The sequence below is a fragment of the Hypanus sabinus genome, chromosome 27 (assembly GCF_030144855.1).
Source record: "Hypanus sabinus isolate sHypSab1 chromosome 27, sHypSab1.hap1, whole genome shotgun sequence".
Classification (NCBI taxonomy): Eukaryota; Metazoa; Chordata; class Chondrichthyes; order Myliobatiformes; family Dasyatidae; genus Hypanus; species Hypanus sabinus.
In genome coordinates, this window is record NC_082732.1 from 22,410,609 (window position 1) to 22,434,425 (window position 23,817).

Genomic DNA, 23,817 nt, shown 5'->3' on the forward strand with positions numbered 1-23,817 from the left:
ATAATGCAGGTTTTTCTGGCTGAGTGAGAGCCAAGATTATTTAAACATTGTTTCCATGGGAAAAATCAAAATTTGATCTCCAAAAAAATTAGGACAACCCAATAATTTGACACTATATAGAATTTAGCAAAGTGGCCCTGATTAAGGTACTCCTTAAAAGTTCTAAAAAGTTGAAATGCGGCTCCACCCAACATTGCCATCCACACCTCTGTTTGTCAACCAGCAGCTGATTTCTCACATTATTAGTGCATTAGTCTAATGTGTAAGAGTTGTGATGTGAGAATTTAATAAACAGAGGCTATAGTTTAACTTAAAATTGAACTTCTCCCTCCTCATGCCATATTAACAACATGGTTCACTACACAAGTATTGGCTCTCAGTTCTTGATTATCTCCTACTTATCTCCCACGGGTATTTCATTGGTTACTTGGGAACATAGCTGTCTATTGTTCAGTTCACTGATCTTTAACAAGATAGCCTTTCCAGTGAGGTGTTCCTATTGAAACACCTGGAAGGTCCTGCAAGTTTTATGCCAACAATTCCAAACAGAACAGGAGCTTGATTCCAGTAACTTAGCCTGGTAGTGAAGGGAGGGCTGGGTTTTAAGCAAAAGGAGATAGAACACTACTTTAGAATTTCTGGATCAGAAGCACAAGCAATTTTTACAAGACAGGGCAACATTTATATAGACATTAAAAAGGTTCACTTAGGACTTTCTCCATACTTTATCAAAATACCTTGTAGATTTAGTTAACATTGCTTTATGGTTATAACATCAATCGATTAACTTATTCCAACATTTTAATCTGTGTTACAATAAGCCCAGATCCATCCCTGACCTAGAAATGACCTTTTACCATATGTCAGCAGTCCTGCAGTTGGATCCTGATTTTGTTTATTACTGCAGATTCAATCTGTTGTCACGTTATGCTGGTGTATGCAGTGTGCAATGTCTTCGAGTCCATTTTTGATTCTTTTAACCCAAATAAACTAAACATGGCATCCTCCAGAGTCCTTTCACAACCAGATTTCACTATCTTTATTTTGCCTGTATAGTACTAGTGTTTGCAAACACACTTCTCCTCAATAATGACCCTCAAAGACAATAGATCCCACAAGTATTATTATGTCATACACTGCATTGCACACCAGTGACAGCTTTCTTATGTAACCTCGGATACATGCACTTCACTTTACATTTTTTTTTGGTTTACCATCAAACACATGAGCTCTGACAGTAACTGCAAGAAACAAAACCAGAGCTTGATTTTAAAAACACTAGTCAACTGATTATCTTTCCTGTTTAGAATTATAAAAATTAGTTGGTTGACTGATCAAAAAAAACATTTTTTATGCTTAAAAAACATATTTGCACTGCTTCATAGGAATGAAAATCCCCTGTGCAGTACTTACCCTAAGCAGTTTGTTTTGAATGCATTTATTCATCCTATAAATTGTTCCATAAGCCTTACTTTGACTAAGTGATATACACTGAGTAACGGTTACCTGACTAGATGATGGCAGGAAACTAAAAGCAGCAGGATTACAACTCAACCTTTGTGCATTTTTAAACAGTCACTGAAAATCCAAGGGGAGAACACTTATTAAATGTTCCCTCCCTCTTCAGGCCATTGTAGAGCCAAAACTCGATTAAAACTATGACCGTTTTGGTTTGTATATCACATCATACAGTGCATTAATCCACAGAATCAGTGGGGAGTCTGCTACTTCATCACTTACAAAAATAGAGTCTCAGGCAATCATTTCAGTCAAGCCAGTTTCATGAACACCAGAGATCAGAATTAGTCAGTCGAGTGATATCCCAATTTGCATGGAAACATCAACAATTTACAAACCAAACCCTGGGAAGAGGTTACACAGGAAAGAAAATACATTAGCTTGATATTTAACAAATGACCAGGTTTAACACAGTATCACCCATTATAAAATAATTCTAGGGCCTGACATCTTGCAGTTTTTAAAACCACAAATGTGAGTAGCATTTGAGGGCTATCTGACCTCACTCCAAATCAATTGAGCTGAGCTAGGTGCCTCAGTCCAATAATCTGATGGCTGTTAAATACAAGGCTGCTGTGCTTCCAGCTGTACAGGAATGAGACAGCTAACTCTTTCCAAGCACTGGTTGAAATATACGAAAATTAATTAATCTCACTCCCATCCCCCACAAAAAGCAGTTTTTTTTGTTCGCAGGCAGACATACACAGTGTGTACACACACAAATACATACATGTGCGCACATGCGCAAACAGGACAGATGGCTGCATCAGCTCGCATGCGAGCCTCAACAACAAAAAAAACACAAAAATCACTTGCCCTTTTAATATTAGATGGATCTAAAAAGTTTTCTTTGAATTGTAGAAAATAAAGGCAATGCCTTGGGAAAAAAAAACACATTAAGAGTATGTACTAGTGATGGACCATAACTGCAACACCTTGTCAGAGCAGGGTGCAGAATGCACACAACCACTAGAAAGGAGGAATACCAAAACCTCAGGTTCCACTAATTGACCTCAAAGCCTTCCAACTTTCCTAAGGAACATTTAATTTGATTGAAACTATTTTGTTTCCCTTTAAAATTCATTTATTTCTGTCCTTCTTTCTTCATAAAACTGGGAAGACGGTCAGATAAGAACACTTCTGAAAACCTGCCCAGTTTCTGACAATATTACTGCTCTGCACTGAACCATAACGGGAGCAGCATTAACTAAAAGCATGGCCTTTGCCAAAACATCCTCTTCGGGAAAAAAAATTCTACTACTGCAAGTTATACCTATCCCGCAGGTTATATCAAAAACCAACACGCACAAAGCATGGCTGGTGAATGAGCAGAAGGCAGTGCTGGAATAAGATCACATGACTACAACGTTATGCAGTTAACACCTTAAGTGCTACCCCAATGGGCCATATTTTAATCTCACCATCATATGAGTTTTTGATTTGATCTAAATTCTGGAATTCAGATGCTGCAGTTAACCACTTTCAGGTGTGAGATAATAACATTCATGGCCATTATTGGAGCTGCTCTCGTTCATCACTCCCCCCCTCTGCGACCAGTTTTCTGTGAATCAACAGACATACTCTCCTACTATCGAAGGGGCGACAAGAATCTGACAGGAATTGGCTGTGCACCAAGACACCAACACAGCAGATGTGTTCCACAGTGCATCTTGGTTTGCTGTGCCCAACAGCCCGAACCTGTTCTCCACAACCCTTTGGTGGATCTCCATGTTCTTGTCCTGTTTCTCTAGATAAATGTTTTGCAAGATATTTTAAATACTACACAAAATAAATAATTTTAAAATGGGTGCATTTCTGATAGATCTTTTTGACATATTGCTTGGCAAGGTAATTAGCCATGAGCAACTATCTTGCAGTAATAGATTAGATGCAAAGAAACCAAAACAATCCTGTATAGAATATGATGAGAGAAACAGCACCCATCACTAATACATAGTCAAATTCTTTCCTGAAATTAAACTATTGAACATTCTTAGACAGTATTATTGCTGGAGCAAATTTCTGATTAGAAATGGCACACAATATATTCTTGGCCAGTCTGATTGCAAGAAACCTCCCCTTCATGGTTTCCTTGGAGAGCTCACAGCAGTGTGTGCCATCCACAGTGGGCGGAGCAGGGATCACAGTGTGCAAGGAGAAAGGTCACAGTGGGCGGAGCAAAGGGGGATCACAGTGCAAATAAAGCAGATCAGGTCCTCTGCTTGAGTCCGTTTTCTCTGTCCAACACTGCACGCTCAGTCATGGAGAGTTCTGTTTTATAAAGCGCGCTCTCTAGCGCATGTTTTATCTACGTTGTTTGAAGCCTTGTGTACCATCGGGGCCCAGGGGTTGTCGAATTATACTGCTCTGCTGCCTGTTCTCTTCCAACTGGGTGATCCTGGATGGCCTGAAAAACAGAAGGTTTAATATCAGAAGGAGACAGTGTCAGATCCTTATTGTCAGTGTTGCTTTTACTCCTATATACAATGATTCAGCTATGATTCTGATCCCAAGAGGGTTATACAATGCACACTGAACAATTCCTAAATATTTTTAAGACGCTTTGTCAACAACGGTATTTCTGCAAGTGTATCATTAACAGCAGCACATTACAAGTACAGCCTATACTCTGTACAATAACCAACAAGTTTAGATAGTACAACTGGTTCATAATCCAAACATAGCTGTGTGCAAGTCAACACATTCTTGCTTTCTTACAAGGAGTTTTCTATCAAATCACAGAAGTTTTTTTTAAATGCTCAATTTGAGCACAATATGCAATTGACAATGAGAACCTTGGAGAGGACATCTGGTTGAATATGAATGCAACAACATCAGTGCAATCTCTCTCCCTTTCACAAGCCTTAAGCTTCATCTCCCTTTTGAAAGTTGTACAAAGTCTGCTACAGATGGTGGTTGGAGTCTGGGAAGCATTGAAGTGGTGGTGCAATCATAGTCTTGTAGCGGTGTGCTACACGCAGCGCTAAAATTACGACACGGAGTCGGTAACTGCAGTCGAAGGAAAAAACTTTATTCGAAATCTTCAGCCTCACTTTTAAGCCTCCCTCAACCTGCCCCCCATGGCGCAGAGGCTCCAAAGCTCTGTGCTCGCAAACCCCCGTAGGCTATCTAATTGTGAGTCGGTTCGGATGTGCCAGGAAATGGGTCGCCACATAACCACCCCCCCCCCCCCCAGAACCGGCGATACACCCCCCAATGTCCACAGTCTGGGCCAGAACCTGCTTCGGAGGTCGGCCTCTGCGCCGAGGTGCCGGAAACTCGGCCGGTTGCGCCAGGACTACAAGGGCCGGTTTGAGGCGGTCCACCGTGAAAACCCCCCCTTTCCCCCCAACGTCCAGCACGAACGTGGACCCGTTGTTCCGGAGCACCATAAACGGCCCCTCGTATGGCCGCTGCAGCGGTGGCCGATGCCCGCCCCTTCGTACAAACACAAACTTACAGTTCTGTAGGTCTTTGGGTACGCAGGTCGGGTGCCGCCCATGCTGCGAAGTGGGTATGGGGGCCAGGTTACCGAGCTTCTCGCGTAGTCTGCCCAGGACTGCTGCGGGATCTTCCTCTTGCCCCCTTGGGGCTGGTAGGAACTCCCCGGGGACGACCAGGGGCGCGCCGTATACCAACTCGGCCAACGAGGCGTGCAGGTCGTCCTTGGGCGCTGTGCAGATGCCGAGTAGGACCCAGGGAAGCTCGTCCACCCAGTTGGCTCCTCGCAGGTGGGCCATGAGGGCCGACTTCAGGTGACGGTGGAAACGCTCCACTAGCCCGTTTGACAGTGGGTGGTAGGCAGTGGTGTGGTGCAGCTGAGTCCCCAAAAGGCTGGCCATAGCTGACCACAGGCTGGAGGTGAACTGGGCGCCTCTGTCAGAGGTAATGTGGGCTGGTACACCAAAGCGAGATATTCAGGTGGCGATCAGGGCTCGGGCGCAAGATTCGGAGGGGTGTCGGTGAGCGGGACCGCCTCTGGCCATCTTGTGAACCGGTCCACAACAGTCAGGAGGTGCCGCACTCCGCGCGACACTGGCAGGGGGCCCACAATATCCACATGAATGTGGTCGAAACGCCGGTGGGCGGGATGGAACTGCTGCAGTGGGGCTTTGGTGTGCCGCTGCACCTCGGCCGTCTGGCAGTGCTGCACGTTTTGGCCCATTCACTGACCTGTTTGCGGAGTCCGTGCCAAACGAACCTGCTGGAAACCATCCGGACAACTGTCCGGATGGAGGGATGCGCCAAGTTATGAATGGAGTCGAAAACGCGGCGCCGCCAGGCTGTCGGGATGACGGGACGGGGCTGGCCGGTGGCGACGTCACAGAGTAGGGTCCTCTCACCCGGGCCCACGGGGAGGTCCCGGAGCTGCAAACCGGAGACTGCGGTTCTGTAACTCGGAATCTCCTCATCCGCCTGCTGCGCCTCTGCCAGTGCCTCAAAGTCTACCCCTTGGGAAAGGGCATGAACGGTAGGGCGAGAGAGCGCATCCGCCACGACATTGTCCTTACCCGAGACGTGCCGGACATCCGTCATGTATTCAGAGATGTAGGACAGGTGGCGTTGCTGGCGGGACGACCAGGGGTCGGACGCTTTCATAAACGCAAAGGTAAGCGGTTTGGCCGGATGATCCCCAATTCCTCCATCCTCTGGAACTCCTCCTTCGCCAGTCAGAGCTTGTCCGGGGGAAGCCGCCGAGCGCGGGCGTGGAGGGGTGGTCCCTGGGTCAGGATGTGGTGCTGTGCCTGGGCATGGCCGCTGTGAACTGTGGTGCCAGAACCGATGGGAAATCCGCCAGGACCCTGGTGAAGTCGTTGTCGGACAGCGTGATGGAGCCAAGGTGAGGGGCTGGCAACTGGGCTGCAACCAGGGAGAACGTCTGAAAGGTCTCGGCGTGGACCAGTCGGCTGTGAGCCCGCAAAAAATCCGCACCCAGAAGCGGTTGGGCTACGGCGGCCAGTGTGAAGTCCCACGTGAACTGACTGGAGCCGAACTGTAGCTGCACCTGACGGGTGCCATAGGTCCTTACTAACATCTCATTCATTAAAGCCGATGGAGGTCTGTCGCCCAAGCCATCCAGGTGCAGTAAACGGGCAGCCCGCTCGCGCCGTGAGAGTCCGAAAGTCCTGAGGAGCAGGGCTTTGAATTCTGTGTACTTGCCGTCTGCCGGGGGCGACTGTACGAACTCCACGACCTGGGCCGCTGTGTCCTAGTCGAGGGAGCTCACCACGTAGTAGTAGCGGGAGTCTTCTGAGGTGATCTGGCGAACGTGGAATTGGGCTTCGGCTTGCTGGAACCATAGGTTCGGGCGCTGTGTCCAGAAACCCGGCAGTTTCAACGAAACCGCATGAACAGAGGCGGCGTCGGTCATTTCTGGTCCAAAAATCGTTTGGACTGTCGGGGTCACCAATTGTAGCGGTGTGCTACACACAGCGCTAAAATTACGACACGGAGTCGGTAACTGCAGTCGAAGGAAAAAACTTTATTCGAAATCTTCAGCCTCACTTTTAAGCCTCCCTCAACCTGCCCCCCGTGGCGTAGAGACTCCAAAGCTCTGTGCTTGCAAACCCCCGTAGGCTATCTAATTGTGAGTCGGTTCGGACGTGCCAGGAAATGGGTCGCCACAGTCTCATTCAGTACTTAATCACCAAGGCACAGTTGACTATAGACCCAATGATGCAAGAATGGAATTATTGTAGGTAGGTACAATATGTAGCATGAACATAATCAAAGGAACCTACCTTTGTGCTGTATGGTTATGATTCTATTGTATTGAATTGTATGTATTGTTTTCACTCACACCTGGGGATTACAAAATAGCCTGCTCAGTATTCATCAAATTTAGCCAACTCGTTTTTGAAAACTCTGCAGGTCTTTGTTGGGCAAAAGTTTATCTCATCAATTCTAATACCGAAAAGTTTTCTTCATATTTTTATGTAACCCTCAGGCTCGGGCAGCATGTGTTCGTCTAGGGGAGAAACAACTTCTGGCCCCACCAAACATGAGAAATCTCGTTTGTGTGGATGCTGCATGATGTGTTACCCGGTTACAAATCTGTGCCGCAAAGTATCAGACGGTACACCGTATGCAATTAAATGACTGAACTTTATAAATCTTAAAATCTTAATCTGGATAGAGGGTTAGTAAACAAAATAAAAAGTAAAAGGGCCCATTTTAAGGAAGAAGTCTATTGTGCATTATTGGAGTTCACTGACCTCCAAGCATAGCCAGTCCTCTGACCCTCGCTCCTCAGTCCACTCCATCTGGTGGTCTTCCGACTCTCTTCATCACTCCCCGACAAAAGACCACAAAAAACCAGGCTCCCAGACACACAAGAACAATATTTCTCCCGTTGGATAACATACATTCCGAAGTCCCATTATCTCTAGCCATAACCCAAACATTGCTGCTACAGAGAAACCATTACCTTAACAGAGGAACATTACAAAGAAGGCATTACATTAGCCTTAGCAGTGAAACCTTACAGTGTGTTACATTTAGATAGTGTCCTCATAATAAAGGTGGTTTATCCAGAAAATTTAACAGCAGCCCGTCTAGCTGCTACTCAGATATTGTGTGACCAACAGAAGAGTTGACATAAGAAAATGCAGTAACCACTTCATTTGCCAATAATGAGTTATATCACGATTAGAATCAAATTAACAAAGCTGGAACGTGGCTATAGTAACCTTACTAGCACACCTTTTCATTATTTCAGCACCATAAAAATTCAGCCTATTTTTGTGGGTGTCATTTGCTTGAAAATCAGAACAAGGACACTTCACTCTCCGTCCCCAATCAACATCTTTACACCTGTGACCCCCTGAAATGTTCTTCATCAGTAAATGGCAAATGTTGGACTATTCTTCAAGCATACAAGAGATATGAAATAACATTTCATTGAGTGATCTTCTGTACTTTCTCCCTAACCACATATGGCAATGAAAAAGGAACATTACTTCCTACAAAGCAAAACCCAATAGCATGAATGGCAGCAATGCTTCACTACCAGATGAACTCAACACCTTCCATGCCCACTTTGAAAAGAGAATATAACTACAGCTGTGAAGACCCCTGCTGCATCCGGTGACCCTGTGATCTGTCTCAGAGGCCGATATTAGGCTGTCTTTAAAGAGGATGAACCCTCACAAAATGGAAGGCCCTAATGGAGTACCTGGTATGGCTCCAAAAACTTGTGCCAACCATCTGGCAGGGTATTCAAGGACATTTTCAAACGTACACTGCAATGGGTGGAAGTTCCCACTTGCTTCAAAAAGGCAACAATTATACCAGTACTCAAGAAGAATGTGAACTGTTTTAATGACTATTACCCAGTAGCATTCACATCTACAGTGATGAAATCCTTTGAGAGGTTGGACAGGACTAAGCTCCTGCCTCTGCAAGGACCTGGACCCACTGCAATTTGCCTATTGCCACAATAGCTCCATGGCAGACACAATCTTGATGGGACGTTAGACCACCTAGACAATACAAACACCTATGTCCAGATGCTGTTCATCGACTATATCTCTGCATTTAACACCATCATTCCCACAATCCTGATTGAGAAGTTGCAGAGCCTGGGCCTCTCTACCTCCCTCTGCAATTGGATCCTCAAGTTCCTAACTGAAAGACCACAATCTGTGCAGATTGGTGATAATATCTCCTCCTGGCTGACAACCAACACTGGCACACCTCAGGGGTGTGGTTAGCCCACTGTTCTACTCTCTCTATATCCATGACTGTGTGGCTAGGCATAACTCAAATACCATCTATAAATTTTCTGATGATACAACCAACGTTGGTAGAATCTCAGATGGAGACGAGAGGGCATACAGGAGCAAGATATACCAACTAGTGGAATGGTGTCACAGCAACAACCTTACACTCAACGTCAGTAAGACACACACACATTGTGCAGTAGAAGTCAATAATTAGGATTATAAGCTTCATAGATTCCTTTAGGGACACCAGAATTTTAGGTTCAAAACTTACTGATTGACTGATGTTTAATTAACTGATACTGACATGCACCAAAAATAGTCTACTCACGAAAATTATTCTCAAAAATAAAGCTGACGAAGCCTTAATATTCACCCCATCAGTAAACCTTATGACAAATTGATCATACAGAATTTTCACCATTCCTTTTTAGTTATCTTGGCATTGTGAAGTATACTCAATGTTCATCCAGTAAACACACTAAGACCATTTCCTTGCAAGGGTGAATAGACACACAACATGCTCAGTTCAAAAAATAATTACAGAAGTACAAAATTTTGTAAGAAATCTGAAACAAGTTATTGAACAAACCAATAGTTGTCCTCAATATAGCAAATTTCATCAGTGTTTGACTCATTAATACAAAGACAAGGCTACCCCTGATCTCATGGTAGCTGAAAGCTGACAGAGCAGGTGGGTTATTTGGAGGCAGTCTGCCCACCCTGCCACTTAATTTCCTAGTGTGCTCTTGATATGTGGCTTTGAGCACCATTCCAAATGCTTCTTCCCCAGTACGAACAAAAATAGGACAGATATTCCCCAGATTCAGCGGAGACTTTGCATTTCAAGGAGACTTCAAGCACCTTCTTTAACCTTTTCTTCTGACTGTTGGAAATTTCTTCCCATGATAAAGTTCAGAATTGAACACCTGCTTCAGGAGCCTGGCGCCAAGCAAGGAAATGTGACCTGCCTATGAAAACCAACCCTAAGGATGGGCTCAACATGGTGGGGGGGGAGGGGGGGAGGGGAATCAGCTTGGGAAAGAACACAAAGAGATGATCCTTTGCTAATCCTCCCTGAAATTTGAGGATTTTGCCAAAATAGATGATATTTTTCCAATGCCTTGCAATGCCTGCTACATAGGTGCAGGTCTGAGAAACCTTTAGAGAAGTTGTAAATTCTGGTGAAGAGAAACCTCTTCACTGCATGCTTTATCTCAGATAGTCACTCTCAAAATAAAAGGAAGAATACAGAAAACTAAGCTGAATTTTAGAATCAGTTATGATAAGATCATAAGCACATAGAACATAGAAATCTATAACATATTACAGGCTCTTCAGCCCATAATGTTGTGCCGACCATGTAACCTACTCTAGAAACTGCCTAGAATTTCCCTACCACATCGTCCTCTATTTTTCTAAGCTCCATGTACCTACCTAAGGGTCTCAAAACCTTGTTGCATCCACCTCTACCACTGTCGCTGGCACTGCATCCCACGCACCCACCACTTTGTGTGTAAAACTTACCCCTGACACCTCCTCTGTATCTACTTCCAAGCACCTTAAAACTATGCCCCCTCGTGTTAGCCATTTCAGCCCTGGGAAAAAAGCCTCTGGCTACCCACTTGATTAATGCCCATCATCTTATACACCTCTATCAGGTCACCTCTCACGTCCATCACTCCAAGAAGAAAGGGCCAAGTTCCTTCAACCTATTTTTCATAAAGCATGCTCTCCAATCCAGGAAACATCCTTCCTGTAGTGAGGTGACCAGAACTGAACACAGAACTCCAAGTGGGGTCTAACTAAGGTCTTGTATAGCTTTAACATAACCTCACGGCTCTTGAACTCATTTCGACAGTTAATGAAGGCCATCACACCATACACCCTCTTAACAACACTGTCAACCTGCACAGCAGCTTTGAGTGTCCCATGGAAACAGACTCCACGATCTTGCTGATCCTCCATACTGCCAAGGGTCTTACAATTAACATTAAATTCTGTCTTCAAATTTGACCTACCAAAATGAACCACTTCACACTTATCTGGGTTGAACTCCATCAGCCACTTTTCAGCCCAGTTCTGCATCCCATCGACGTCCCGCTGTAACCCCTGACAAGAATCAGCAAACTTACTAACCCACCCTTCTACTTCCTCATCCACATCATTTATTAAAAAAAATCGCCAAGAGGAAGATCCCAGAACAGATCCCTGCAGAACACCACTGGTCACTGACCTCCATGCAGAATACGAACCAACTACAACCACCCTTTGCCTTATGTTAGCAAGCCATTCCTGGATCCACAAAGCAAGGTCTCCTTGGATCCCACGCCTCATTAGTTTTGTGCAGTTGTAACTCACATGTTGAAGGGTATTCCAAATGCCCTGCGTTTACCTGTCAGGGTTGGCTTTATCCTCCTCCTCAGGACTCGCACTGCCAAGGATCCTTTTCCGTGCCTCTGCATATTCAGCTTCTCTCTGAGCCAGTGATTTGACTTGTGGCACTGGCCTTGTAGCAGAGTGTGGTGTGCTTACCACTCCGTTACTTGTCGGTCTTTTCAGAATGCGGATTTGTCGGGTGCAGGGCGTTGGGTGGAAGTCATCTTGTATGACGATGGGAACTTTAGGCGCCTGTTTCAATTTCCTGTTTAAATATGAAAAAGCATTTAGATTTATCATATCCATTCAAATGTTTTATAAAATGCTAAAAAGAGAATATGACAAAACTGAATGTAACAGAACCACAAACCTAACCTATGTTGAGAAATAAGGCTGTGGCACAGGAAATGGGATGCAAAGAACTGGTTGATGCCACCAGCAGTGTGAACTTCATCCTTTTTGAAAGGTTAAGTGGACAATGAAAGGCAAAATGAAAGTTTTTCCATTAGCTCAGTAGGATCAATATACAGTAATGTAGTTAAAGGTGTTGTAGCGGTGTGCTACACGCAGCGCTAAAATTACGACACGGAGTCGGTAACTGCAGTCGAAGGAAAAAAACTTTATTCGAAAACTTCAGCCTCACTTTTAAGCCTCTGTCAACCGGCCCCCCATGGTGCAGAGGCTCCAAAGCTCTGTGCTCGCAAACCCCCGTAGGCTATCTAATTGTGAGTCGGTTCGGATACGCTAGGAAATGGGTCGCCACATAACCCCCCCCCCCCCCAGAACCGGCGATACACCCCCCAATGTCCACAGTCTGGGCCAGAACCTGCTTGGGAGGTCGGCCTCTGCGCCGAGGCGCCGGAAACTCGGCCGGTTGCGCCAGGTCCACATGGGCCGATTTGAGGCGGTCCACCGTGAAAACCTCCTCTTTCCCCCCAACGTCCAGCACGAACGTGGACCCGTTGTTCCGGAGCACCATAAACGGCCCCTCGTATGGCCGCTGCAGCGGTGGCCGATAACCGCCCCTTCGTACAAAAACAAACTTACAGTTCTGTAGGTCTTTGGGTACGCAGGTCGGGTGCCGCCCATGCTGTGAAGTGGGTATGGGGGCCAGGTTACCGAGCTTCTCGCGTAGTCTGCCCAGGACTGCTGCGGGTTCTTCCTCTTGCCCCCTTGGGGCTGGTAGGAACTCCCCGGGGACGACCAGGGGCGCGCCGTATACCAACTCGGCCGACGAGGCGTGCAGGTCGTCCTTGGGCGCTGTGCGGATGCCGAGTAGGACCCAGGGAAGCTCGTCCACCCAGTTGGCTCCTCGCAGGCGGGCCATGAGGGCCGACTTCAGGTGACGGTGGAAATGCTCCACTAGCCCGTTCGACTGTGGGTGGTAGGCAGTTGTGTGGTGCAGCTGAGTCCCCAAAAGGCTGGCCATAGCTGACCACAGGCTGGAGGTGAACTGGGCGCCTCTGTCGGAGGTAATGTGGGCCGGGACACCAAAGCGAGATATCCAGGTGGCGATCAGGGCTCGGGCGCAAGATTCGGAGGTGGTGTCGGTGAGCGGGACCGCCTCTGGCCATCTTGTGAACCGGTCCACAATAGTCAGGAGGTAACGCGCTCCGCGCGACACTGGCAGGGGGCCCACGATATCCACATGAATGTGGTCGAAACGCCGGTGGGCGGGATGGAACTGCTGCGGTGGGGCTTTGGTGTGCCGTTGCACCTTGGCCGTCTGGCAGTGCATGCACGTTCTGGCCCATTCACTGACCTGTTTGCGGAGTCCGTGCCAGACGAACCTGCTGGAAACCATAGGTCCGGGCGCTGTGTCCAGAAGCCTGGCAGTTTCAACGAAACCGCATGAACAGAGGCGGCGTCAGTCATTTCTGGTCCAAAAATCGTTTGGACCGTCGGGGTCACCAATTGTAGCGGTGTGCTACACGCAGCGCTAAAATTACGACACGGAGTCGGTAACTGCAGTCGAAGGAAAAAAACTTTATTCGAAAACTTCAGCCTCACTTTTAAGCCTCTGTCAACCGGCCCCCCATGGCGCAGAGGCTCCAAAGCTCTGTGCTCGCAAACCCCCGTAGGCTATCTAATTGTGAGTCAGTTCGGATACGCTAGGAAATGGGTCGCCACAGTGTAAAGAATTTCAGATAAACAGAGGCAAAGAAGGTCCCTGTGGTGTGTCAAGCTTTCTTTTTTTTTCCCCCATATTCTAAAATCCAAGAGAACTGCATGGGTACCAGGCTATGCGCAAACTTAGTGCTGACATTCAATTCATGAATTATAGAGCAGAAAATATACAAATCCATCTATCCAGTTCTATACAACTTCAACAGCTTGTATCACAATATCCCACATTTACTTACACTCAATGGCCACTTTATTAGATATACCTATACAATTCTACCACAGACTGTCCCAAGCCCAGCTACAAAAAGAGGTGGGTTGGGCATGGGGCTAGGAACCTCATCCTGTAAAAAACCAGTGCTCCAGAAATACCAGAGGCTCCACAGACCTCATCCCTGGGAGAGGAAGAATTTTCAAAGCTGGACTGCACTTGGGAACAATTCGAAGGAATGGCCCAGGATAGAAAACTTGGGCAATCTGCTTTTGGTAGGCTACACCCCAGCAGGGGTGATGGGCCTAAGTAATAGTATACCTGCTTGTGAATGCAAACATCTAACCAGCCAATCAATGTGGCAGTGATTCAATGCAAAAAAGCATGCAGCCATGGTCAAGAGATTCGCTTGTTACTCAGACCGAACATCAGATTGGGAAAGAAATGTGATTTATGTGATTTTGTCCATGAAATGATTGCACTGGACAATAAACATTTTGCTTTTCGAGTACTTTTGGGTGTATCTTATGGATTTGGGCTGATCATGAAAATCACCATAAAATTTCCCTACCAGAGCACTTTCTTTTTATATATTTGTAATTCATAATTTGTTAATCAAAATGTTGCCTACAATGTAAGCTGGAAAGTTTTCTAACTTGTCCAGGCAAGCCTGGGCATGGTTAGGCAGGGTGGATTCTAGCAAGGCAGGACAGGTTTTAGAAAGGCTACAAATTTCTGTGAAGGATGTCGATATTTGAGACAGACATTTCCCAGAACAGCTACTGCGAAGATCAAGGAAGGGATTTTTGTTGGTCCACAAATCAAACAGGTCATCAATGACAGGCAATTCAAAGAACTTCTAGTGGGACTGGAGAAAAATCGCACAGAAGGCATTCAAAGATGTTGAAAATTTTCTTGGCAACTACGGAGCAACAAACTACAGTATGTGCAGCCTGTTGACAACCTGCCCCAAGCATACAAAACCATGAAGTGTAACATGTCACTGAAAGATTAATTTTCTGCATTCCCACTTGGGCTTCTTCCTGCAAATCTTAGTGATGAATATGATGAAAGGTTTCACCAGGACATTGCGGTCATGGAGAAATGGTATCAGGGCAACTGGAGTCCACCAATGCTGGTTGATTAATGTCGGACACATAGGCAAGAAGCCTCAGACCCCGAGTACAAACGAAAATCATCAAAACATTTTTAGCTTAGTTAAACTATTGCAAAGTGTTAGCACCATGAAATAAATGCAGTATATTTAAATAAAAGTTAAATTCTTGTTTCTCCAAATTCTTCTGTGATACAAGTCATCTGAAATTATATCTGTGTTTAGCTTCAAGCGGTCTATTATAAACAACAAAAAAATTCCAAGGAAGCAACACTTTCAAAAAAAAATTTGTCGTCCAGTGTTGACAGGATGGTTTAAGTATCTCAGAAACTGCTGACCTCTTGGGATTTTCACACACGTCTCTGGAATTTACAGGCAACGGTATGAACAACAAAAAACAATCAGCAAGTGACAGTTCTAGGAGGTCGCAGCAGTAACTCAAATAACCACGTCACCAGCGGTGCGCATAAGGACATCTCTGAACACATAACGTGTCGTGGATAGGCTATAGCAGCAGAAGATATGAATACTCAGTGGACACTATACAGGAGGTATACACTATACACTATACTGTACCTCCTGTACAGGAGGTAAATGATAAATTGAGACGACTGAGTGTATATTCTTATTCTAAGATGAGAAAACTTCAAAACCCTAGAGATAAATATAACCTGAACCATCTAAAAAACAAATTAGATTTAGAAATCCAATGGGCCATGGCAACTGAAATCATCCTGCCATTACCTGATTGAACAGTACAGAAAATGTGATGACTGGAGCATTAGAAATGAGGTGTACAAATTCATAAGAGTTATAGACTGGCAAGCAAGTGCAACCTGGGTCTTGGAGGGATGGAGGATGAGGGTCAGTGACCACAGATGCAATGGATAAGAGGTTTGAGTTGGGACAAGTTAAGCAATTTTATATTCAGAAAGTAGGAATGGAGTCGAGCCAAAAATGTAACTTCAGTTAACAAAGGCATTGAAGAGAGTTTCAGAATAAAAAGCTAATGTAGAGGTAAAACAGCAACGTTAATATGTGGGGATAGGCAGGCTTAATAAAAACCATGCTCCAAATCTTATCTTGGGGTCATTCGATACTAAACTTGTAATCGAGTTCAATCTAAAAAATTGTCCAGAAAATAGAGTTTACAACAGTGAAAGAGGACAATGAGCTGAATCATTATCTCGTTAAAGAAAAATTACTGCTCATTCACAGTTGAAAATTTGAAGATAACTGGAAGAGTTAAAAGAGATGCTGACACGCAGAGCAGATTATTTAATTTGTGCCTGGGCATTTATGTATTTTGAAGGGCTGACTTCATATGTCATATATGTATCCAAGAAGGTCAGAAGCTTTATTTGTACATCACTATTCAGTTGCCCATACTTGTAACAAATCAGTTTGTTCTCAGAAGTATGAAGGGTCACTTAATTTACACGTACTTTTGTTACTAGTATCTAGCAAAGCAAGCAGATTCTTTGATGTTTATGTCAAAATGTGCTATTGCAATGAAAGTAGGGAGCATCCTCTGACAACTCAAACTTTCGATGGGAAGTCCCTCCAGATCCCACACTCCATTGTCATTACTCAAATGTTAATTTTACAACAAATTTAAACTCAGGCAAATGGACAATTGGTGTTTCAGATCAAGACCCTTTACTTCTACTCATCCTCCCAAAGAACAATCTGGCAACCACGTCACATGACTGTACATTTACTAATACATTACTTATTATCTATTGAACAGTGTACTAACTTCTAGACAGGAATCTGTTAGTAGTAGGCTATTTTCCACACAGAAGCTCAATTTCCAACGAGGAAAAAATAACGGGTGATGATTAGTTATGAATAACTCAATTTTTATTTAGGATTTTTTAAAATTCCCTTTAGACAACTACATTTCCATTTTGGTACAGAAGTTCTAATTTAAGACAACTTCCCTTTTTCAACCATTATCCAGTTTCACATGCTTAAAAGGGACTCTTCCTCAGTAAATGATATTCAAAGTATATTCATCAATACCTTCCCAATTCACTGAAAAGTTATTTTCCAACTAATTAATACTTGGCTTGACAGTTACCAATGGACAATGAGCATGTTTATATTAGTTACACTTAAAAATTCAATCTGTCTCAGCAGGCAAGAACTTATTTTCCGGCAAACTCTTTGGTTGACTAAGGGAAAATTGTTTGAAGATAAAATCTAAAGAACCACACAAAGCCTGTGGTCTACAAGGAAACAGATCCCTGCTGGCATTATTTACACTTTAGAGACATTTCCTACAACAGGCATTTTGAAGAACTGGAGAGGCACCTCAAAGCGGTTCATCAAAATCCTACAAATCCATTGACTAGCCAGCCATCAGTAATCTCTCCCAAGTCAATGACCCGAGGATACAGATTCTAACTACACTCCATTGGCTCCGTTGCAGAAGTCTCCCAAATAGCTAGGGCATTCCAATTCAAGAATGATTCCAAAGCTTCCTTGAAAGCATCAAGTCCATGTGACCATTGATTCAAGATGGCAGAGCTTGAATCTTTCAACACAAGTATGCAAAATTCCATGGGCAGGAAAGTACATCACCTCCAAATCAAGCCACTTGCTTGCTCGACTCGATCAAGTACTTTCAACCCCACCTGCTTCAGTCTGCAAACCCTACTTGGGTTTTATCAACCACATCAGAACCCACAGGACAGGAGTGGAAACAAGTCATCCACAACCCCAAGGGGCTTCTAAGATATTCCTGTTGTGGTTATGGCAGAAGCTTGGTCAGGTTATGCAAGAACTTGTTTCTACTCTGAACAGTTCCACAAAATCATTCACCTCGGAAAGGCAACTCTTGACACAAATGTGGCACTCACAACATATCTACTCAAGAGTTGATGTAAGTCTTCAAATCCTAAAAGGTGCAGTGGAAAACTATTTGTGAGGGATTTTATTATTCCCTCCCTACCCACTGAACTTTATCTGCAAAACAGCATGCATCATCACAATTTAAAAAAACTTGCATCCAATTTACTCAAGACTATATACAGAACAGAAAATCCAATGGAAGTTCCCTATTAACCAAATTGAAGAATTTCATCTGGTTTTCCCTTACCACCAACTCTTTTACACTTTGTAATTAGAAATGGGGCTTACCACCAAATCCTGGCAACTATTCTCTAGCTTTGAGCTTCAAAAAAGCTTCAATATTATAAACCACCGCACCCACGCTAATCCCACCAACACTGTCAGTCAGACATTTAAACTGAAAACAAATGAAGTAGTAAGCCTATACCCAAGGCCTATATAGCAATGAGTCCTCAGTCTCACAGGACATCTCCTGTTGTGAAGGATCAGTTCATTCATCCCTACGCATCCAAACAAATAAGCAAGTCTAAGCAAATGAACTCCACCTGGAGAAGATCTGGCCAGGAGATCAGGTTCGAGGCAATCCTGTGCATTAAAGAATAGTAAACATGTTTTGCAAAGGAGAATGTTATTTTCAACCAAATATATTGACCTTGTTTGAACTAAAGGAGGCAATGAAACAATGCGTCATTCAAATGTCATGGTCATGGTGCATGTAGATTTGAAGTTACTAACTCAGGGTTGATCATCCATAAAGTGGCCAATGGCAGCTTTATTTACTGCCTTCTGCCAGCTAGCAACAGTTCTTAAGCAAACTCTCTTGCAGGTATTGCAAGTGGATACCCAAATCAGCAAACCCCATCTGGAAACCAGTACTCAAAAATAATTGCCTTGCTGAAGTGTTTCCCTTCAAAGGTTTGTTGCTCTCCTTTCTGCCGATATCAACACGTCAGACCCTTCATTTTTAAGACACGCGGACAAAGCAAGTCAGATTTTGTCCACTCTGTATTCCACACAGTTAAACATTGCAGCAAGCTCTAGCTTTTCAGGATCATCCACACAGAGGAAGAATAGAGTTAAGGGAACACCTCAAAAGTTTATAATATTGATAAAAATGGCCACTCAAAAATTTGTAACCAAAACAAAATTACATCCCAAGCCACTTTTTAAGGAGAGTACTTTGGAATAATCCAGTTATAATGCAAGATATATGAACGCTAATTTTGAAGAGCAAACTTACACACAAAGCAGTACCGTGTCATCAGTAATTAACATCACAAAAGCAGAGATAAACATTGAAGAGGATACCAAGGAGAGCAACTCTGTTCTTCAAAGTCGTTTCACAAAACTTTAAAAAAAATTTTGTTCACTTGAGGGCAGATATTTTCAGCTTAATGTCTTGCCCAAAAATAATGGTCCCTCATTGCTGCACTGGGAAATCAACCAAGATTTTTATGCTCTGGTCTCCAGAACATTACTTCAACTCACATGATACTGCTACCAAATGAACCATGGTTCACACCCAAAGATTATTTAACCAGGGAACAGCAATGACAAACATTCGAAAGGCACCGTTTTAAATTAGCGGTGCAACTCTATGAGACTGCAGACGCAAAAGATCATTACATTTGGAGGTGGGGGGGAGAATTATTGTTAGGTAAGATTTTAAAGAGCAGAACATGTTCATATACCAGCTAAGAAATGATTAAGCAGAGAAGCTGGTACTTTCGTTTGTTTCAGAGAACGAAGCTATTACCAGTCAAGCCATCAGGGGGAGACAATAAATTGCTAGCATTTTTTTTTAAAGAAATAGCTCTTACTTTTCTTTCTGCTGGATCTTCAGTTTTGCTTCTAGTCGTCGATCAATTTCCTGCAAGAAAGGAATCACATGCAGTATAAAGAGGTGTGCTATAAGAACAATAATCAGTTGAACACCAAGGTACAAACAGATGGGCACAAAAATCTATTCAAAACTAAAGTTGGGATTTGCTGTAATAAAGAGTACACCCAAGCAGTCCAGCAAAGGTGGTGTGAAAACAGTGCCTGGAGAATAAGAACAGACAACTGCAAATTGTTACAATCAAATCTGACACAGCCTAAGGCCAAGGTGTTCTGCATGTACATACAGTACATGACCAGGTTGATACACATTAAAATAGAAAGTGATAGTTTGGGCCAGCAATGTGATTACATTATTTGCTTATAAAATTGTTAATATACTCTAGACCTCCTGAATGTTACAGAAAATCTGTGCCAGAGTTCTCTGCAGATAGAAACATAGAAAACCTACAGCACAATACAGGCCCTTCAGCCCACAATGCTGTGCCATATATGTACTTGCTTTAAAAATTACCTTGGGTTACCCATAGCCCTCTATTTTTCTAAGCTCCATGTACCTATCTAGGAGCCTCTTAAAAGACCCTATCGTATCTGCCTCCACAACCATCGCCAGCAGCCCATTCCACGTGCTCACTACTCTCTGCATAAAAAACTTACCCCTGACATCTCTTCTGTACCTACTTCCAAGCACCTTAAAACTGCTCTCAAACAAGATGTACTCAACTTCTCGTAGCACTAATCGTAATCCTACTAATTGTAATTGTATTGTGAAGGTGTAATCAGACTCTGAAGATCCTCATTTTGCTTAGTTTCAGTTTAAGTTACGCCCTCACACTTGGGCTTCACAACAGCAGCTCTGTAGGTGTCGATGCTCCCTTAAGTCACTGATGCCCCAGGCACGACAAAACCAAAAGGTCACCAGTTTCAGCACACTGATATTTTCTTAAAAGCAAACTAATTTTCTAATCATCTGCATTAACTGTTTACAAAATAATTCATTAATACATCAACTGCTCAGACTAAAGCTGTTGTGTTACAAATTGGTTATTCAAACTCTGAACAATATCAGGATGAAGGTGCAAACAGTCACTCTGGGTCTTTGCTTGCTCAGTATCCACATATACACTCTTTAAATATATTGTGGGGAGAGGAAAAAGCTAAACATTACTAAATTCCAAAGTATTGACCCCAAACAGAAAACTTAATAACTTTTCACTAATGTATTAATAAACAGCATCAACACCAAAGGTCCTTTCAATACATTATTTTGTAATGTTTTAACACTTAACTCATTGCTTTGTCCAGTTTCACAAGAATGGATGAGGAACTAGAGAAAAGGCCAAAGGGACATCTCAAAAATATGTAAAGTGATGGAGTTCAGCACATCCTTCAATTATTGTTGAGTTAGAAGTCCACGGCTGTAAAATAAAAGGAAGGCCTCTTTTTTTTCCTTTACATACAAGTGGCCCAAATCTGGAATGTTACCAGCAGATGTGATTGAGGCAGATTCCACTCAGGCCTCACAGGGAAAATTAGACAAGTGTATGCCAAAGAAAAAGCTGCAAGGCAACAGAGACGGTCCCAGTGGGCAGAATGGCCTCATCCTGTAGACACTGCATAATCTGTATGTCCCATTCCACACAGTTGGCTAAATGGCCAGTTTATCTGATGTATTTCTAAAACTTGATCAGCCAGACAGACCTTCCATACCAAACTCCTTTATATTTCATACATTTCTGGTTACAGATTCCAGACATTGCACTATCATTTATTTCTGAAGTAGAGCAGATGCTGCAGCGCTACAGCAGCTTGCTAGATTGTTGGATGTTCAGTGTTTTCTGATAAAGCATTAAATCAAGGCTACATCGCATGGTGCACTACAGATTTGGATTTAAAAACCCAAATGGAGCAATGTCAAGAGTGCATTCTGTCTTGATTTTGAAGTTGATAACATTGCTGAGATGAAGTTGCATAGGTTGCTGGGAGATCAATGAAGGTAAGCACATCTTAACACTTTTACCTAATTGCACAACTGGGTGTTATAATTGCAGTTCAAAAACATCGAGTTCATCACATACCAGCTGAACCCTTAAAAAAGTTTTCTTGAATAATCAGTGTGACAAGATATATTATGACAGCTGTGGAGGCCCAATCATTGAGGGTGTTTAAGGAGGAGATTGATAGGTACCTAATTAGTCAGGGTATCAAGGGATATGGGGAAAAAGCCAGAAATTTGAACTAGATGAGAGAATAGTTTATTTAGCTCATGGTGGAGTGGCGGAGCAGACTCGATGGGCCAAATGGCCTACTTCTGCTCCTTTGTCTTGTGATTACAACTTACACCATCACACTTGGTACAGTCGCTTCTATAGACTCAGAATCCGGGAATACATTTTCTTTTTTTTTTGTATTTCTTTCTCCACTTGTGGCATTCTGTCATTCATTCAGGCTCTTCAATTTAGAAAGTAAACTGCTGCTGGCAGAATTTCTGGACATGAACAACTACACAAACTATCGCAGCAAGATCTAATGGAGTGCACTGTACTACAAAGCATTTCTATCTGTTCTTAAAACTGCAACACTTGAGAAAAATGGGTTCAAATCTCTCAAGTAATTCAAATTATTGCCCTGAATACTATTTTAGTTCTATCTTGATTTTAAGTTCTGTACAGATCCTCAGCCACATAATATCAAACTTTTCTAATTGCCACTGTAACTATTTAAATTTAAAGCTGCTAACCTTTTCAAATTTTACCTATCCTTCCGTCAACTTGGAATTTTTTTTAAGGTTTGTTTTAAGTAGAGAAATAAAGATGTTTTAATTGATATTTAAAGCCCTTTTGATTCTTTTTGGTGACTGCTCAAAACAACTACACTGGAAAATTAAAGGTTGTAAGCTATGCCATGCAACTTCACCAAAGTCAAAATTAATAGATAATTCCATGGGATCCATTTCTAAACCATCACAAACACACTATTGCTTTATTGTGCAACTTCCATTGAACATTGAATTTTACCTACTCCTTTGAAGGAAAAGAAAGGTACTACTACCTACTTAATATCCCTATTGATGAAGCAGTTCTCAATCCAGCTTAAAAACTTTAAATCATTACATAGCACTAAGTGTATGGCAAAGATTCAACTGTTTCAGAATCCTAGCAATCAGAGTTAATTTGCTGCAAACCGAATTCCACAGGTTTCTCAGAGTAAAAGTACCTAAGTATTACTATCCAAAAGCTTAACTATGACATAGTTTGATCTGGGATGCCCAATTCTATGTTTCAATATCCTAACGGGGGGGGGGGGGGAAAGAAGCATTAGTAGTTTCTCCTTATCGTTCCCCAAGTCTGTAGAGGTGGTGGGAAATCTATCTGACAACTCCTGGGAGTTGCCAGCAAAGTGCGCGCCTCCAACTACAGTGGTTACATTACCTCCATTGGTCTGGAATCCGCATCACTCGCTTCCAATGCCTTTTCTGGGCATGATACGGTATTTAGTATCCCTCCCATTGCCAATATTCGCTCTCTGTTAAGAAGATGGCACCTCCAGGCTTTTTCGGCCTGGGTCCAGGCCTTGCCTCTCTTCTGTCCCTCACCCCACCCTCTCACACACAGCGGCCCCCTGCTGCCTGCCCCACACTTGTGGCCGACAGTCAGCGAGACCCTTTAACTGTTGCACACATACACACTGCTGCTGCCCAACTCTTTAGCCTTGAGAACATTATTCAACCGCCCCAACAGACTACAAGAACCGATAGCAAAGCAGGCACCCAGCCTTTCCACGGTTTCACTCCACGCTCCTTACCCCACTGTCGGCTGCTTCCTCCCAATTATCAGCGATTTCCTCATCTTCCATTTTAGCTGCTCAGCTCACTCGCCCCCCTGGCCGCACCGCGCACGCGTACGATCCTCTCCGCGCAGCCGTGGACCGCGGGCGGCCGGAGCTGCGCAGCCGCAGAAGCGGCACCAAGGTGCCCAGAGAGCAGCAATGCCCCGCATGCGCAGTTCCCACTACTGAGGGGAGTTGTGTCGTACGGAGTTGGGGGAGGGGTAGGG

General features: G+C 43.7%; 1 protein-coding gene across 1 annotated transcript; it reads right to left on the minus strand.

Moving 5' to 3' along the window:
• Positions 1-832: 832 nt before the first annotated feature.
• szrd1 (SUZ RNA binding domain containing 1) lies at positions 833-23,663 on the minus strand. The gene is made up of 4 exons (XM_059951916.1): positions 23,567-23,663; positions 19,744-19,793; positions 11,635-11,883; positions 833-3,925 (listed from the first exon to the last, which is right to left on the minus strand). Exons 1-4 carry the CDS (start codon positions 23,615-23,617, stop codon positions 3,823-3,825), a joined length of 453 nt encoding a protein of 150 aa, XP_059807899.1. The 5' UTR covers positions 23,618-23,663; the 3' UTR covers positions 833-3,822.
• Between the last annotated feature and the right edge of the window lie 154 nt (positions 23,664-23,817).

What these genes read in the sequence shown, in the direction of transcription:
- szrd1 (XM_059951916.1), bottom strand. Translation starts at nt 23,617, where the DNA reads ATGGAAGATGAGGAAATCGCTGATAATTGGGAGGAAGCAGCCGACAGT. An exon ending in AGGAAGCAGCCGACAGTGGG is followed by an intron (nt 19,794 to 23,566) that starts GTAAGGAGCGTG and finishes CCTTTCTTGCAG; the next exon opens with GAAATTGATCGACGACTAGA. An exon ending in AAGATCCAGCAGAAAGAAAA is followed by an intron (nt 11,884 to 19,743) that starts GTAAGAGCTATT and finishes ATATTTAAACAG; the next exon opens with GAAATTGAAACAGGCGCCTA.